This window comes from Bubalus bubalis, chromosome 16, assembly GCF_019923935.1.
Source record: "Bubalus bubalis isolate 160015118507 breed Murrah chromosome 16, NDDB_SH_1, whole genome shotgun sequence".
NCBI classification, from domain to species: Eukaryota; Metazoa; Chordata; class Mammalia; order Artiodactyla; family Bovidae; genus Bubalus; species Bubalus bubalis.
Genome location: NC_059172.1, coordinates 78,733,638 through 78,750,088, shown reverse-complemented (window position 1 = coordinate 78,750,088; position 16,451 = coordinate 78,733,638). Strand labels below are relative to the sequence as shown.

Genomic DNA, 16,451 nt, shown 5'->3' with positions numbered 1-16,451 from the left:
GGATATATTGTACAGTACAGGAAAATATACCCATTGGCTTTTAATAACTTTAAATGAAGTATAATCTATAAAAATATTAAAGCACTGTGATGTATACTGGAAACTAATATGATATTATAAATCACTATACTTCAATAAAAACAAAACAATGAACAAAAAAGTATGGATATATACAACACTTTCAACATTTCTCTTTAAAAACATGGCTAAAAATATTAAACTTTTCCAGTATTTCTTATACAAAGGCCCCTACTTTGATTATATGTTAGAAAAATATTTGTTTCTCAGATTATATATACAATATATATTTTTTCTTTTTATCAGAGAATGAGAATATAATTTTCATGTTATATTTTTATATTTATGTTATTGGGAAATTATATTTCCTAATGCTTTTCCTGATCATCTCAGACATATGTTTTCTTAATGATTATATTTATTACATAGTTTTAGTAGAATAAGCATGGGACTTGGAATCATAGATATTTGGATGAAAATATTATTTTTGCTATTTATTGATAATAGCTCTTGACTTTTGGCAATTCTATTTCCTTCTTTGCAAAATGAGGTTTTAAAAAATGCATATTTGTTAGGATTGCTGTGAGGTTTAAATGAGATAATATGTATAAAGCACTTATTACTATAATTGGCAAAGAGTAGAAATTCAAAACAGTTAACCATCATAATTTATTCATTATAATTTCCTTTAAAATACCAAATCTACATGATGCTTTCATTTTTTGGAAGTAGTGTGAAAACTACACTGTGAAGTGGCTGGATAAAAATAAAGCAAAACTTTTAGTGAGAGAAATAATATTTAAAAATCTAGTTTAAGACTAGAGTCTTTGCATTTAGCTTCCCATCTGCTAACATGGCCTGTGTCCATTCAGTTTAAGAAAAGTTTGGGTGCTTATTAAGTGCCAGGCATTGTTAAAATCTGGGGATAAGGTAAAGAAGTCAAAAAAATTCCCTTGTTCTTAAAATCTCATGGTCCAATTGAAGAAAGGTGTAAATATTAAATCTAAACTAACTCTCACTTTATATCTTAATATTTATTCATACCTTTGGGAAAAGAAAGAGTTGCTTTTCTGATTTTTTTCTCAAATCTTATGTATTTCTGACTAGTCATCTGATTTCTACTAGTAGAAAAATGTATGGGCCTATAGTCCACTCTTTAGAGGAAAGTAGCTTCATGAAGAGTCAACCAGGCCCACTAAAGGCAATGGCATAACACAGAGAATTAATTTTCAAAAACGTTTAAAGGAATTCTATATTTTTTCCCTTCAATATGAAACCTTCCATACATAGCCAATTAAAACAGAGCTGCCCCTCTTTTGGAAAGATAATTAGAGGGTTAGGCACACCTGTTGTTAGCAAATAACAATTTAACAAATATTTTAAATAAGAATAAAGAAAAGTATTATAATCACATTTATTCACCTGTTTAGAATAATTTAAGCAAATATTTTCCACTGTGCTTACTTTGACAGAAATTTTGACTAACACTGCAGTAATAACAGAATGATATGGGATAAGAATCAAACCACATTTCTTGTCTTCCCTCTTTTAAACTAACAAGTCATGGGAAAAACAGAAGTTAGCAAAAGTTTCTAATTTTAGTTAAGCAAAGGTTGGGTCATTTGCTTAAAAGTGTTAGCTACTAGACAGACAAGGGTACAATATTATTGGTGATGTTATTTCTATAAGGCTGTTATTGTTCAGTTTTAATATATTGTAAGGTACATTATCAAACCACAATAAGAAAAACTTCACATTTTACCTATAAAAATATATAAATTTATTCTTACCAGCAGCCTTTTCATTTTGACCCAGAATATTATGCTGTCTTTTCCACAAGGGAACCAGTTCTTCTCTAGTAGTTTTAAGAGTCACAGAGGGATGACTTTCTTCATATGTTGGACATCTTTGGGGGCAATATAACATCCCATCTTGTGGGGCAACAGTTTGCCTGCCATGTGAATGATTTATTTTCGTTAACGTTTGGCACTCCGAAGAACAATATGGCAGAGCTGGCATCACAGTGACTAAGTCAGAGCAGACATGAGGGAGTGGAAGACTACTTTCTTGATTCCACTGATTCAACTTGTATTCTGTTCGAAGCATATGTTTTGAATTAAAGTAGTTACATGTACTGATGTTTTGAGAATTTTCAGGCATTACAGACTGACACTGAGATGCTTGTATATTTTTACAACTTCTAATATTTAAATGAGATGTAGGAGGAGGATGAGGTACAATTAATTTACCCTGAGCTTGTACAAATGTGTTGGCTTTGCTCGCAGACTGTGGTCGAATAACAGTGCCTTTTCTGTTCATACATACAAAGCCCGACTGGACTTTAGCAGATCTTGTTCTTCTAATGACTTTCGCTTCAGTCCTTTGTGGATTAGTTTTCTGAGTTTTGGAACCACCACTCTTCACAGGGAATATACTTTCCTCCTCTGTGGAGTCTGGCCAGGCTTGTTTAGCAGTGTTATAACCTGAAGGTATAAAACAGTTCAAAGGCACATGGTCTGTTCCAGATCCTCCTAAAGCAGTGACATTTTCAGAGATAAAATCGTCCTTGGGCTCTTTTTTACTAGCAGAATCCACAGCAGAAGCGGGAATACTAGGCATGTTGCTGGAAGCACCACTTTTAGCTCGAATGTGGGATGGCTGAGACCACTGTTGAGATACTCTTTTTCTACTCTTCAGCAAATGACTATCTTCAGCATTTTTCCTTGTATTGCCAGTTTCATCAAACCATCTCAGTTTTTTAATAGTTTTTGGAGTTTCTGCACTTTTCCCTTTTTCTTTTGTTAATTCAATACTATCTCTGATATCTGCTGCTTTTTGATTTCCTAACTTAAAGCCTTGGTTTGTAACCAGTGCCTTAAAATAATCATGCTCGTATTTAGATTCTTTCTTTAAAATACTTTTAAGAAATCTCACACTATTCTTCTCACAAATATTGTATTTCATTTTCTTGTGCTGACTGACTAAGTCACAATTAGAAATTATATTAGATAATGATTTTGATGCTTCAGGTATTTTCTGTTTATCTTCTGAATCAGAGTTGTGAAGTATACAGGCTACTTGAAAATTATCTGAAAATAAAGACAACTCTTCCTCATTACAATTAAAATATTCTGTCTTTTCATCTTTAATGTCTTTCATTTCCCCTAACTTATCAGAACACTGCACTGGGTCAATTTCTTTTATGTGTATACTGCTCTTTGGTAAAGGCCTAGCTGATTGTGTATTCGACGGCAAAACTAAAGGTGTTGCCAAAGGTACAAATGAAGTAGGAATTGAAGTAGTTCTATTTTCTTGAGTCATTTCAGAATATTTCTCTTGGTCTGAAATTATTGTGATTTCTTGGGTTAGAGAATCTGGAGTGGCCCAGGCTTTGCTGAATTTAAATTTTGGGCTCTCAGTAACTAACGGTCTCTCCCTTTTGAATGCTCCAGAAGAGGAGTCAGTTGTCCTTATAACACTAGTTTCAGATGTGTTTTTGCTTTCTTTATCTTGTACAAATATGGATGGGCTATGTAGAATGGCTACTGAATTATTAGCAGTATTTACGGCTCTTTCCTCAGTTCTACTCAGAGCAGATGGATTTTGTTCTTTACTATTAAAACATTTACTTGAATCAGGGAGAACATTAGGTTTACTAAAAATATCTGAGAAAATATTTGGATCATCTATATTTATAAGCCAATTATTTATGTGTTGAGTTTTAGAGAATGACAGTTTATCTTCATCAAAGCAGCTTAGATTAGTTGATTGCAGATTTGCTGATTTGAGAGAAATAGAATTCTGCTGCTGGACTGATGTGGAAGGCTCCTTATTAAGTGTTAAATATATTTCTTCACGTTCCCCAGCCTCAAGACTGTCTATACTTGAGAGGGTTTCAGAATTTATTATCTGATTAACTTCATCACGAAATTTCTGAAAGAAAAAAAAGAACATTGTTTTATAGCTTAGAAATTTTAAGTGTCAACAAAAATGATTCAACATACCACCGTTACTTGGCACATAAAAGAGAGTAATATGACTACAGACAGTATAGGTATATAAATAATCCATATCCCTGGAGCAGTCCTCACAGTGAAAAAGAGGGAGCCAACAAAGACAATAAAACGTATTTGCCTTAGTTTCTTCACCTTAAAGTAACTGCTCAATTATCCTAGCCATTAGTTATAGCTTAGAAAATAATTTTTGCTATTGCTGTTCCATTCAGAGAATAGTTTCCTGAAGGTTTCATAACAGCATGTGAAATTCTGAAAAATAGTTATTTACAAAGGGTATTTTTTTTTCCTGACACTCAGACTGGACTTGAATGAGGCTCTTAAAAGCCCTATGACTCTAATATGACTTTCCTATTGGTAAGGCTATACATTCTTATAAAAGTTAATCTCATGGTCTATAAAAATATAAGATGTTTATGAAAACATGCCTGGATCCTGCTGATTTAATACTTAGATGGAGTGCATGCACTGGTATTATTATTTTTAAATTCCCCAGGGAATTCTAATGTGGATTTAGGACTGAGAACTATTGATTTTAATAGCTCATTTTTGGAGATTTAGCACAGTAATAATTTCCATGAATTCTTTACAGTAAGAGTCTCATCATTACTTCAATGGAATCTAATGGAAATCATCAGTTTTTAATAAAATTTAATGATCACTTCAAAGTATTGTTGTTGTTCAGTCGCTCAGTCATGTCCAACTTTTTGCCGTCCCGTGAACTGCAGCACGCCAGGCCTCCCTGTCCATCACCAACTCCCGGAGTTTGCTCAAACTCATGTCCATTGAGTCGGTGATGCCATCCAACCATCTCGTTCTCTGTTGTCCCTTCCCCTTCTGCCTTTACTCTTTCCCAGCATCAGGTTCTTTTCTAATGAGTCAGTTCTTCGCATCAGGGGCCCAAAGTATTGGAGCTTCAGCTTCAGCACCAGTCCTTCCAAAGAACATACAGGGTTGATTTCCTTAAGGATTGACTGGTTTGATCTCCTTGCAGTCCAAGGGACTCTCAAGAATCTTCTCCAGCACCACAGTTCGAAAGCATTACTACTTCAGGGCTCAGCCTTCTTTGTAATCCAAATCTCACATCATACATGACTACTAGAGAAACCATAGGTTTGATTATATGGACCTTTGCCAGCAAAGTGATGCCTTTGCTTTTTAATACACTATGTAACTTTGTCATAGCTATTCCAAGGTTGTTGTTGTTCAGTCACTTAGTTGTTCCAACTCTGCAACTCCATGGACTGCAGCATGCCAGGCTGCTCTGTCCTTCACCATCTCCTGGCACTTGCTCAAACTCATGTTCATTGAGTCAGTGATGCCATCCAACCATCTTGTCCTCTGTTGTCCCCTTCTCCTCCTACTTTTAATCTTTCCCAGCATCAGGGTCTTTTCTAATGAGTCTGCTCTTTGCATCAGGAGGCCAAAGTATTGGAGCTTCAGTTTTAGTATCAGTCCTTCTAATGAACATTCACAATTGATTTCCTTTAGGATTTCCTGGTTTGATCTCCTTGCAGTCCAAGGAACTCTTAAGAGTCTTCTTCAGCACCAGAGTTTAAAAGCATCAATTCATCGTTCAGCCTTCTTTATGGTTCAACTCTCACAAGCATACATGACTAATGGCAAAACCATAGCTTTGACCAGATGAACCTTAGTTGCCAAAATAATGTCTCTGCTTTTTAATATGCTGCCTAGGTTTGTCATAGGTTTCCTTCCAAAGAGAAAGCATCTTTCAATTTCGTGGCTGCAGTCACCATCTGTAGTGATTTTGGAGCCCAAGAAAATAAAGTCTGTCACTGTTTCCATTGTTTCCCCATCTATTTGCCATGAAGTGATGGGACCGGATGCCATGATCTTCGTTTTTTCAATGTTGCTTTTGAAGCCAGCTTTTTCACTCTCCTCTTTCACCTTCATCGAGAGGCTCTTTAGTTCCTCTTTGTTTTCTGCCATAAGGGTGGTGTCATCTGCACAACTGATTTTATTGATATTTCTCTCAGCAATCTTGATTCCAGCTTCCTCCAGCCCGGCACTTTCAATGATGTACTCTGCACAGAAGTTAAATAAGCAGGGTGACAATATACAGCCTTGACATACTCCTTTCCCAGTTTGGAACCAGTCCTTGTTCCATGTCTGTTTCTAACTGTTACTTCTTGACCTGCAAACAGGTTTCTCAGGAGGCAGGTAAGGTGGTCTGGTATTCCCATCTCTTTCAGAATTTTCCACAGTTTGTTGTGATCTACACAGTCAAAGGCTTTAGTATAGTCAATGAAGCAGAAGTAGATGTTTTTCTGGAATTCTCTTGCTTTTTCTGTGATCGAACAGATGATGGCAATTTGATCCCTGGTTTCTCTGCCTTTTCTAAATCCAGCTCGAACATGAAGTTCTTGGTTCATGTATTGTTGAAGCCAGGCTTCCTTGGAAATTTGTGGTTGCAGTCACCATCTGCAGTGATGGTATAGTCAATGTTTAAAACTATTTCTAATTTCACACATATAACACAGATATTTAAAGAGCATTCATCTGCATAACATATGTAGAAATAAATTCAAGAAGACTTTAATCTGTTAATCTAGTGAAAAAGTTAAGTGAACTCAAAGAAAATTACTTCCCTTAGAATTTTACACAAATTTTAGAAAATTTAAATATTCTGATATTAAACAAAAATTTAGTATTTTTTTTAGCCCTGAAAATAAACTGAGAAACCAATGAAGTCAGTTACAGAGTAAAAATATTTTAGTTTGTATAGTTAGTACTTATTGATATACTACTGTAAATGTTTTGCAAATGGTTTATAAGAGTTTGATATTACTAGCCTTTATTCCCTGCCTGTCACTTCCTTCAACTTAACTTGAACAAAGCAAAGCACAGCTCCTTCAAAGTCTGCTTTTGGAACAGAGTTATTTTAATTGATAATGAGGCTCCTAAAAGCTCTATGACTCTAACAAGAATTTCATTGAGACTGCATCTAATGAGATATAGAAATCTGGATTAGAAGGTCCTTTTAGACATAAGTATGATGTCTGTGGCTTTAACATTTCTCTTTGCCTAGGTCTGTGGTTGCTTCACTTCCCAAAGCACCTAAAAAGAAGTTCAGCAAACTCTTTTTTTTACTCAGAATTTTTCACTAAATCAAACTTTTTTTCACAGAATTTTTCTTATCACTAAAAAAAATGAAACACTGTGATCAGCTTCAAGCTTTGCTTGTAAGTTACTGATATAAATTGTACTAGACTTAACATTGGAGAAGGCAATGGCACCCCACTCCAGTACTCTTGCCTGGAATATCCCATGGACAGAGGAGCCTGGTGGGCTGCAGTCCATGGGGTCGCTAAGAGTCGGACACGACTGAGTGACTTCACTTTCACTTTTCACTTTCATGCCTTGGAGAAGGAAATGGCAACCTACTCCAGAGTTCTTGCCTGGAGAATCCCAGGGATGGGGGAGCCTGGTGGGCTGCCGTCTATAGGGTTGCACAGAATTGGACACGACTGAAGTGACTTAGCAGCAGTAGCAGTAGCAGCAGACTTAACATGCTTTGTCTTTTAATTTTTAAATCAACTCTATTGAGATATACTTATCTACAGTAAAATGCACTCATTTTTTGGTTGTTATTGTATGTTTATGGAGTAAAATTCCATAACATAGAAGTTGGCTTAAAGCTTAACATTCAGAAAACTAAGATCGTGGTATCTGGTCCCATCACTTTATGGCAAATAGATGGGGAAATAGTGAAAACAGCAGCTGACTTTATTTTGGGGGGCTCCAAAATCACTGCAGATGGTGACTGCAGCTGTGAAATTAAAAGATGCTTACTCCTTGGAAGGAAAGTTATGACCAACCTAGACAGAATATTAAAAAGCAGAGACATTACTTTGCCAACAAAAGTCCATCTAGGCAAGGCTATGGTTTTTCCAGTAGTCATGTATGGATGTGAGAGTTGGACTATAAAGAAAGCTGAGCACTGAAGAATTGATGCTTTTGAACTGTGGTGTTGGAGAAGATTCTTGAGAGTCCCTTGGACTGCACGGAGATCCAACCGGTCCATCCTAAAGATCAGTCCTGAGTGTTCATTGGAAGGACTGATGTTGAAGCTGAAACTCCAATACATTGGCCACCTGATGCGAAGAGCTGACTCATTTGAAAAGACCCTGATGCTGGGAAAGATTGAGGGTGGGAAGAGAAGGGGACGACAGAGGATGAGATGGCTGGATGGCATCACTGACTCAATGGACATGAGTTTGGGTAAGCTCTGGGAGTTGGTGATGGACAGGGAGGCCTGGCGTGCTGTGGTCCATGGGGTCGCAGAGAGTCAGACATGACTGAGCGACTGAACTGAATTGAATGGAGTGAAACTAGTAATAATCAAATAATTTATTATTTTTAAATATAAAATGTATTTATTCACATCTTTGAGAAGTTACCATTTCTTCAAAAAATTTATGTACAAAATGCCAAGAAAAATTACAATAGCACCTTATTTCAAACCAAAAATACACACATGATGTATACAAACTTTAAAAAACAAAATACAAGCAATGTGAATCTAGATTATTTCAAAAATATTTCCAATGATATAGCTACAACTTAAATTATGTTAAGAGAAATAAATGACAGTGTTACCTGATATATTTACATATTTTTGTGTTATATTTTTTTGATGTGGACTATTAAAAAAAATCTTTACTGAATTTTACAATATTGTTTTATATTTTAATTTTTTGGCCATGAGGCATGTGGTATCTTAGCTTCCTCACTAGGGATTGAACCTACACTCCTTCATAGGAAGGTGAAGTCTCTATCACTGGACCACCAGGGAGTCCCTAAATTATCATATTTTAAATGTATAGTTTGATAGGTTTTAACAAATTATTTACCCATAACCGTCATCCTGAAATCTTTAAGAACTTTCCATCTGTTGAATGGAGGCGGCAACAGCACCCCACTCCAGTACTCTTGCCTGGAAAATCCCATGGATGGAGGAGCCTGGTAGGCTGCAGTCCATGGGGTCGCTAAGAGTTGGACATGACTGAGCGACTTCACTTTGACTTTTCACTTTCATGCATTTGAGAAGGAAATGGCAACCCACTCCAGTATTCTTGACTACAGAATCCCAGGGATGGGGGAGCCTGGTGGGCTGTCTATGGGGTCGCACAGAGTCAGTCACGACTGAAGCGACTTAGCAGCAGCAGCATCTGTTGAAAGTTCCCTCATGCTTCTTTGTAGTAAATACCTATCCACCACTGACAACTACTAATCTGTTTTTTGTTACTATATATATCTGAGTTTTTATTTGATATCATTTTCATTCTGCCTGAAAGACTTTCCAGAGGATCTTTTATTGCAGATACTGTTGTGTTCAGCTGTTGTTCATTTGAAAATGCCTATTTGGCTTTCATTTTAGAAGGACATTTTAGTTAAATATAGATTATAGGTTGGTAGTTTTTTTTCCTTGTCAGAACTTTGAAAATGTTTCACTGTATTCTGGCCTGAAATTAGTGTGGTTCATCTTACCTTTGTTAACTTGCATGTAATACATCTTTTACTCCCTTTATCTTAATTTAATTTTGATAAGGTTTTTTTGTGATTAGCTGTGTGCACATACATATGAGTGTATACTTACTTATCTTGGAGTCTGTTGAGCTTCTTTAATTTATGGATTTGCAGTTTCATCAAACTTGAAACATTCCCAGCCACTGTTTCTTTAAATGTTCCCTCTCCTCTTTGTGAGATTAATTAAATGTATGTTAGATTTAGATATTGTCCCTCATGTCACTAACTTTTGTTAAATATATTTTTTCCAACTTTTTTCTCCCAATGCTTCAGACTGGATGATTTCTGTCCACTGATCCTTTTGTCTATAGTGCCTTCATTGATAAGTCCAACTAGTATAATTTTAATTTCAGGTAATGTTTTTCAGATCTAGAAATTCTATTTGGTTCCTCCAAAAATTTCATTCTCATTATGTTCACTTTTCTTTAATTCTCTGAACACACTTGTAAAAGTTACTTTAAACTCTTGCCTGATAATTATCTCTGTCATTTATGATTATATTGACTATTTTTTCTCCTGATTATGGGTCCTATAGCTTTCTGCTTTTTCATACCTAGTGAGTTCTGAGTGTTGGACATTATGAACATTATGCTGTATGTCTAAATTTCAGTCTTCTTTAAAAGAGTGTTTCTTTTTTTGACAGGTAGTTAAAATACCTATGGATTTTTTCTGAGGCCTGTCAGGAGGATATGTCCAGGTAAAAAGCCTATGTGATTATAGGGCTTACCTCATTTGTTTCTCTTTATTCAAGACCATCTCTTATACTACCTGTTCTGCACAGTTTAAAAATAACTGTTTCATATATTTTATTCAGAATTACAGTTGTGTGTGGCAGGATGGCACTTCTTCATAGCCAGATGAAGTCTCTTGTTTTGCTTTTCTAGCCTTGCCACAATTGCTCAGTTACTGGATAAACTAGGCCAAGGTTACAAATTTAATCTTGATATCAGCATACTAAGAATCTTATAAATGTGGGCAATTACTCATAAAAAATAAAGTGCATGAACATTTCAGGAAGTTTAGTATGAAATCCATACTCATTTGTAGGAAAAACCAAAGTAAACACCATACTAGAGAGAAGAGAAACACCATTTCTAGCTAATTATGCCATTTATTTATCAAGAACTTAATAGCCACATGTATTATAATTTTCAATTTGTATTTTATAATCCAATCTATAATGATACTTAAGATACATTATACTTTCAAATAACTTTAATATTTTTCAAAAAATAACATTCATAAAGCATATTTTTCTATGTATGAGATGTGGAAAAAGAAGAATAGCAGCAGAGAGAAAATTGGAGCAAAAAGCTAAAAATGCTAAAACCTTCTCTCATTAGTATCTGTGATGAATCTGTGCTGATTCATCCAAACATACCCTTGGCTAGCGTTATATATTTCTTTAGTGGATAACAATGCAAAAATGGGACAGAATTATTGCTAGATATTAAAATATTAATAATGTATTTAGAGTTTCATACTTGCAAACTGCTTAGATGCTGATCTTCTAGGAGTTTCTGCGTTTCCTCCAGTTTAAGCTGGAATGCATCTTTGTTAGTAGTCAAGTTTGCCTTGCTGTTTTCCATTTCTTGACCACAATTGATTTTGGATATGAGATATTTTTGATGCTTATGATCATTTTTTGACAATGATGAAGGCAAGTCATTATCTATAGCTCTGTGAACCACACATAAAAAATGTTTAGTATACTTAAAGTTAACATACAAATGACATATCATGTAATATGTGTTTGTGTGTGTCCAGATAATCATATATAAGGATATTGGAGAAATATATAGATATATTAGAATGGGAATTTAAAGGAATCAATAGTAGAATAAAAATGGATGTAGGATTATAGTGTCAATAAAGCAGTCCATCTTCATGTAGGAATGCCCAATTTTTCATGGCTTTGTTTATTAAATCCTATTCCTCTACTGTTTGGGATAGATATTGAAGTAATTACTATAGATGTACAGAGTCAGTCCTCAGTTCTTTAAGAGCATCCCTATCTGGATAATAATATGCTGCACTACCCTTAGTTCTGAGTTGATACCATAGATGGTGCTATCCCTATAACCCTAAAAGAGTTGGTTGAAGATTCAAGCAGTTAGAAAATATGAAAATTTCTTGTCAGGGTAGACTAGAATTTCCATCTAACTTTATTACGTTTGGAAGCTTGGATTCCATCTAACTTTACTAGGTTTGGAAGATATTAACATATTTTTCTCAGTTGTACCACAAATATAAGCATGGTTTTCATGGCACAGAGGGGGCACCTTTAATGCAGAGTCTATTTTTAGTGTGTTAAAGTGCCACCTCCAAATTATCAGTGGATGATATCATCCTGCTTCAGAATTTTGCATCTTCTGGAAACTTACAGCATGTTACACTTCAGTATATGAACAAAGTGAAAATAAAAAAAAAAAAAAAGGAAAATTTTTTTGGGGTGGGTGAGAGATGAAAGTATATCAAAAGCTGACTGCTATTGCATTAGGTCTGGCAGTATGAATCCCAAGGGTATTTATCCCCAATTCACTTGAATTATCCTCAATTCAATGAGGATTAAAATACTTTGAAAAGTGACTTGTGGCCACATGTGACATATATCTATCTCCAATACCCATATATATCTTTATTTGGACAGACTGGAATAGTCAAAGTCAATGATTACTAGATTCCTGACTATTCTTTTGCAACCACAGAGAGATCAAGGAGAGCAAAAAGGTATCTAAGTTCCTGAACACTGAGATTATGTTTCTCTTACCTATTCCTTCCCTTTCAGTCACCCTTCCCAAATGAAGTATTGCTAAATCTACAAAAATATCTAATAAACTAAATTTATTTACCTTTTAAGTTGTCGTCTCTCAACTTTTTCTTCTCTATTTCTTTCTTGCTTCTCTTGCTTCTCTTCTCTTCTCTACTTTCTTCCCCCAGTGAGGAGGATTGAAGGAATGTATAGGAATAAAAGGAGATGGAGAGGCAGAAAGACAGGAAGAGTGAAGCACAGGGGGAAAGGAAGAAGAAATCATAAAAGAAGAAGAAACAGAAGGAATAGGAGAGGGGAAATCTAAATTTGCTGAAGGCAAATATGGAGAGGGAGATGAATACAAAGGAGAGGAAAAAAGAGGGATAGACAAAAGAGGTAAGAATGGAGAGGTAGTAGGGGAAGGTGAAGGAGAGGAGGAAAGAACAGATGAAGAGGAAGAAAGCTGTAGAGAGGATGAAGAAGAGGATATGGAATTAGAAGGTGAAGACAAAGAGGAGGATGGAGAATTACAGGGAGGCGGATTGGACAGAACTGACACAGATGGATGACCTACAAAGGCCTGGGGAAGATTTGACAATGCTATGGTTTGTGGGACAAATTGCTGGACTGATGGAAAAGGATCTAACTGAGCAGGATGTTCAGGCAATGGAGTGACAGCAGAAAGAGTGGGGACTGTTTGATGAGGGGGATGACTGGCTAAACAGGAAGGCTTCAAAACAGGAAAACCTTCCAAAGGGGTTGGAGGAACAGTCAGTCGAGCTGGAAGGGAACGACGGACAAGGGCAGGCATTAGAGTTGTTGGGGTTGAATGCTGTGCCGGAAGAGTATGTTCGGATCTGAAAGTTTTGTAAAACAACTTGCTCTGTGAGTCTGAATCAGGAATGACTGGTGAACCTCGGGGTGGGTGGGGTAAATGGTCAGGTGGGCCAGAAGGAATTGGGGTTGGTAGATGAGGGAAACTGCCAGGAAAGCTGGAAGTAACTGAGGCTGGTGGGCGAGGAAGATACTTGATCGGGTAGGATGGTAACGGGGCTGGTAAGAAGTTCTTTGGAAGAGCAGAGGGGACAGATGGATGGATAGGCTGGCAGGTGGAAGAAATGGTTGGATAGCTAGGAAGAATTTGGGAATGGTGGGATAGCAATGGGGCTCTGAAGGGAGATAGCTTATTCGGTAAGTGGGGATCAGGTGTGGAGGTAGCTGGACAGGCAGGAATGGATCTGCACAGGTGGAAAAGCATTTGAACAGGAAGTAGAGAGACAGCCTTATTAAGATGGTTTTTCGCTGTATTGGGCTCCCTCTATGTTCATACCATGCTTTGTTCTGAGGGCCCATGCATTACTTCCTTCTGATCAACCAGTGTCCTCTCATGAGTTGAGAAATGTACATAGGTTACTTATTCAGGTTCCCCTTTTCTCATTCCTTGCCCTTTAACAGTATTTTCACCTCTCAGAAGTCTGATAGTCATACACATAATGAATATGGGCTAGAAAATCTGGTTGAAAGTGATGATACAAAGGGCAAATAGAGGTCAAACAGATCACTGCTCAGCTTTGGTCAGATTTCTCAGGGTAGGTAGCCTGTGGTTCAGGATCAACTGTCTCACCACAAATACATGGATATTGGAGATAGATATCTAACAACATTATCTTAAAGTATAAAAATATGGGGAAAATGTAGTTTCTTTTGCTCTATGTGTGCGTCTACCAAAAGGGTCAAGTATATTATCTTTGTGATAAGGATTTGGTTGTGATGGAAGGCTTTTATTTTTATTAGTCATTGCTTATATCTCATTATTTCTTGAAGTAGTTTTTATTTTCATATGGACATAAGTATTTTTCTTGAGGCTTAAGCACTGAATGCCTTCCATTTTTAATACAATTCTTCTCTCCTTTAGATTATCACATTACAGCATCTTAAATTATTTTTATCTACCACTAATATTTTCTACATTAGAACAATCATTTGTGAGTACAGATATATCTCCCCTTCTTTGGAAGGCCCCAGTTTCTTGGTATTACTTTATTGTTTAACACATTTTAGGTTTATATTGTACAGAAAATGTATTTTTAATGTGATAACCACATATAAGTATTTGTAGCCTAATTACATTTTTAATCATAGTACATATAAATATTTCTATGAACTTAACACCTGATCTTTAATATTCCAAGCTTTCACATTTGTAGTACAGCATTTTTATAGTTTATAAAGCATTTGCACATACATGATTTTAATACTGTCAGTTATCTGTGGAGAGCAGCTTAACTTTGTAAGTAAACAAGGGTGTTCTCTCTATAAATTGTATACATTTGTTGTATTCCAAATACATAAAATTTATGTATGTGTATATAGAGATATAGACATCATGAAGTCATAGTAATAATAGCATATTACAACAATAACTGAAAACTTATGTATTCTAGTTTAGAATGGAAATAATTTCTTGTAAAAGAAAATTGGTACAATGGTCCTAGCACAGATTTGGTACAACAATAACTCCATGTTTGTTTGCTACAGTGAAATCAAAGTTGTCTGATGTGTTATCTCTTCTAAGACTTTAAGAAAGTGTATACTGTTGAACAAAAATGTCTATCCTTTTATTCATTGTGCAAAAGAGTTTTTTTGATTGAAAATAGTTGATGTTATCAGGATAATAATACACAGAAAAATAAATCTAGTAGAGCAGAAAACCTGTATATAAAAATGCACATTACTTCCATACTGAATTACTTGAAATTTTTTATTCCTCTAAATTCCCCTGGACCCTAAACCCCCTCTAATTGTCTGTCATCTTCCTTTTTGAGACAAAAATTTCCAGTGAGTACTCTAAAATTACACTGTGTTCACTGCCTCAGCTTCCATTTGTTTCTTAATCTACTGCTGTCTGGCTTCTGTCTCTACCATTCCAATGTACTGCTTTTGCTAGTGATTAACTAATTGACCTAACTGCAAAAAGAGACACTTCTTGACCACTATCTTTCTTGACTTTAATTCCCTCGGTTTTCATATTAGCATATGTTCCTGGATATTTTATAACTTCTCTGGTTGTTCCTCCTCAGGCTCTTTCTTGAGCCCCTCTTTCTTTGCTTGGATATGCTAGATTTTTTGAGAGTTATGCAATCCTCTGCTTGCCTATCCATATTCTCTGTGTAATCTTATTCATATTGTCTGTGTGATCTTATCTGTATCTGTATGTAAGTGAAGGGTTAATCCATCCTCTGTGGACCAATTCAACTCTGGGTTAACTCTTTATCTCTGTCCCCTGGATTATTAGCAGAACTAGGACTGTGTTTCAGGCACACAGATATAAAAAATGACCCTTCATGGATAAACTGTCTGTACTGACAGGACTATGAATAAGTCATAGGAAGGACTTAAAGGAAGGACTGGTAGCAAGCTATAGCTTTGGGTTTCCCCAAGTGTGGTAATTCTTAAAACTGAACATATCGCTTGCATGGAAGCTATTCATATAGTCATTACAAGAAATATTGGCTCCTGTTTAGAACAGAGGATTTCTAACCCAGGTTGTCTGTGCATTGTGTGAAGAGGGGGATAGCAACGATGAGCCCTTTAACTATTTCGCAGCATGCCATGAGGATTCCGCCTACTGAAGAATGTTGCCTGTTGGCATGCAGTGTTTTATGTCTTCTAATTGAGGTCAAACCTGGTCTACTGCAGTCATGAGTTTGAGTGTTCAGCTGAACCAAGACCACCACTAGTGGGTAATAAAGTGTTAGTCACTCAGTTGTGCCTGACTCTTTGTGACCCTGTGCACTATAGTCCACCAGGCTCATCTGTCCATGGAATTCTCCAGGCAAGAACACTGGAGTGGGTTGCCATTCCCTTCTCTAGGGGACCTTCCCAACCCATGGATCAAACCTGTGTATCCTGCACTGCAGGCAAATTCTTTACCATCTGAGCCACCAGGGACTGAACTATGGCTTTAACTTATCCATTCATTGACAACTATCATACCTACATTCATGGCCCAGACATCTTACCGATGAGAAATTGACTCCAGAATAGCTCATAAGTGTCTCAAACTCACAATTTATCATCATCCTTCCAGTTACTCTCTCCCTTAAACCACTTTGTCC

General features: G+C 36.2%; 1 protein-coding gene across 5 annotated transcripts in view; it reads right to left on the bottom strand.

Annotated features, from left to right (window-relative positions):
* CEP126 (centrosomal protein 126) overlaps positions 1-16,451 on the bottom strand; it is a 131,416-nt gene that overhangs the window by 53,082 nt on the left and 61,883 nt on the right. For all 5 annotated transcript variants that reach the window (XM_045163019.1, XM_045163017.1, XM_045163018.1 and 2 more), the window contains exons 5-6: positions 11,066-11,261; positions 1,809-3,951 (exon numbers count right to left, since the gene is read on the bottom strand). In XM_045163019.1, the coding sequence (XP_045018954.1) occupies positions 1,809-3,951; positions 11,066-11,261 (2,339 nt within the window). The remainder of the gene's footprint in view (positions 1-1,808; positions 3,952-11,065; positions 11,262-16,451) is intronic.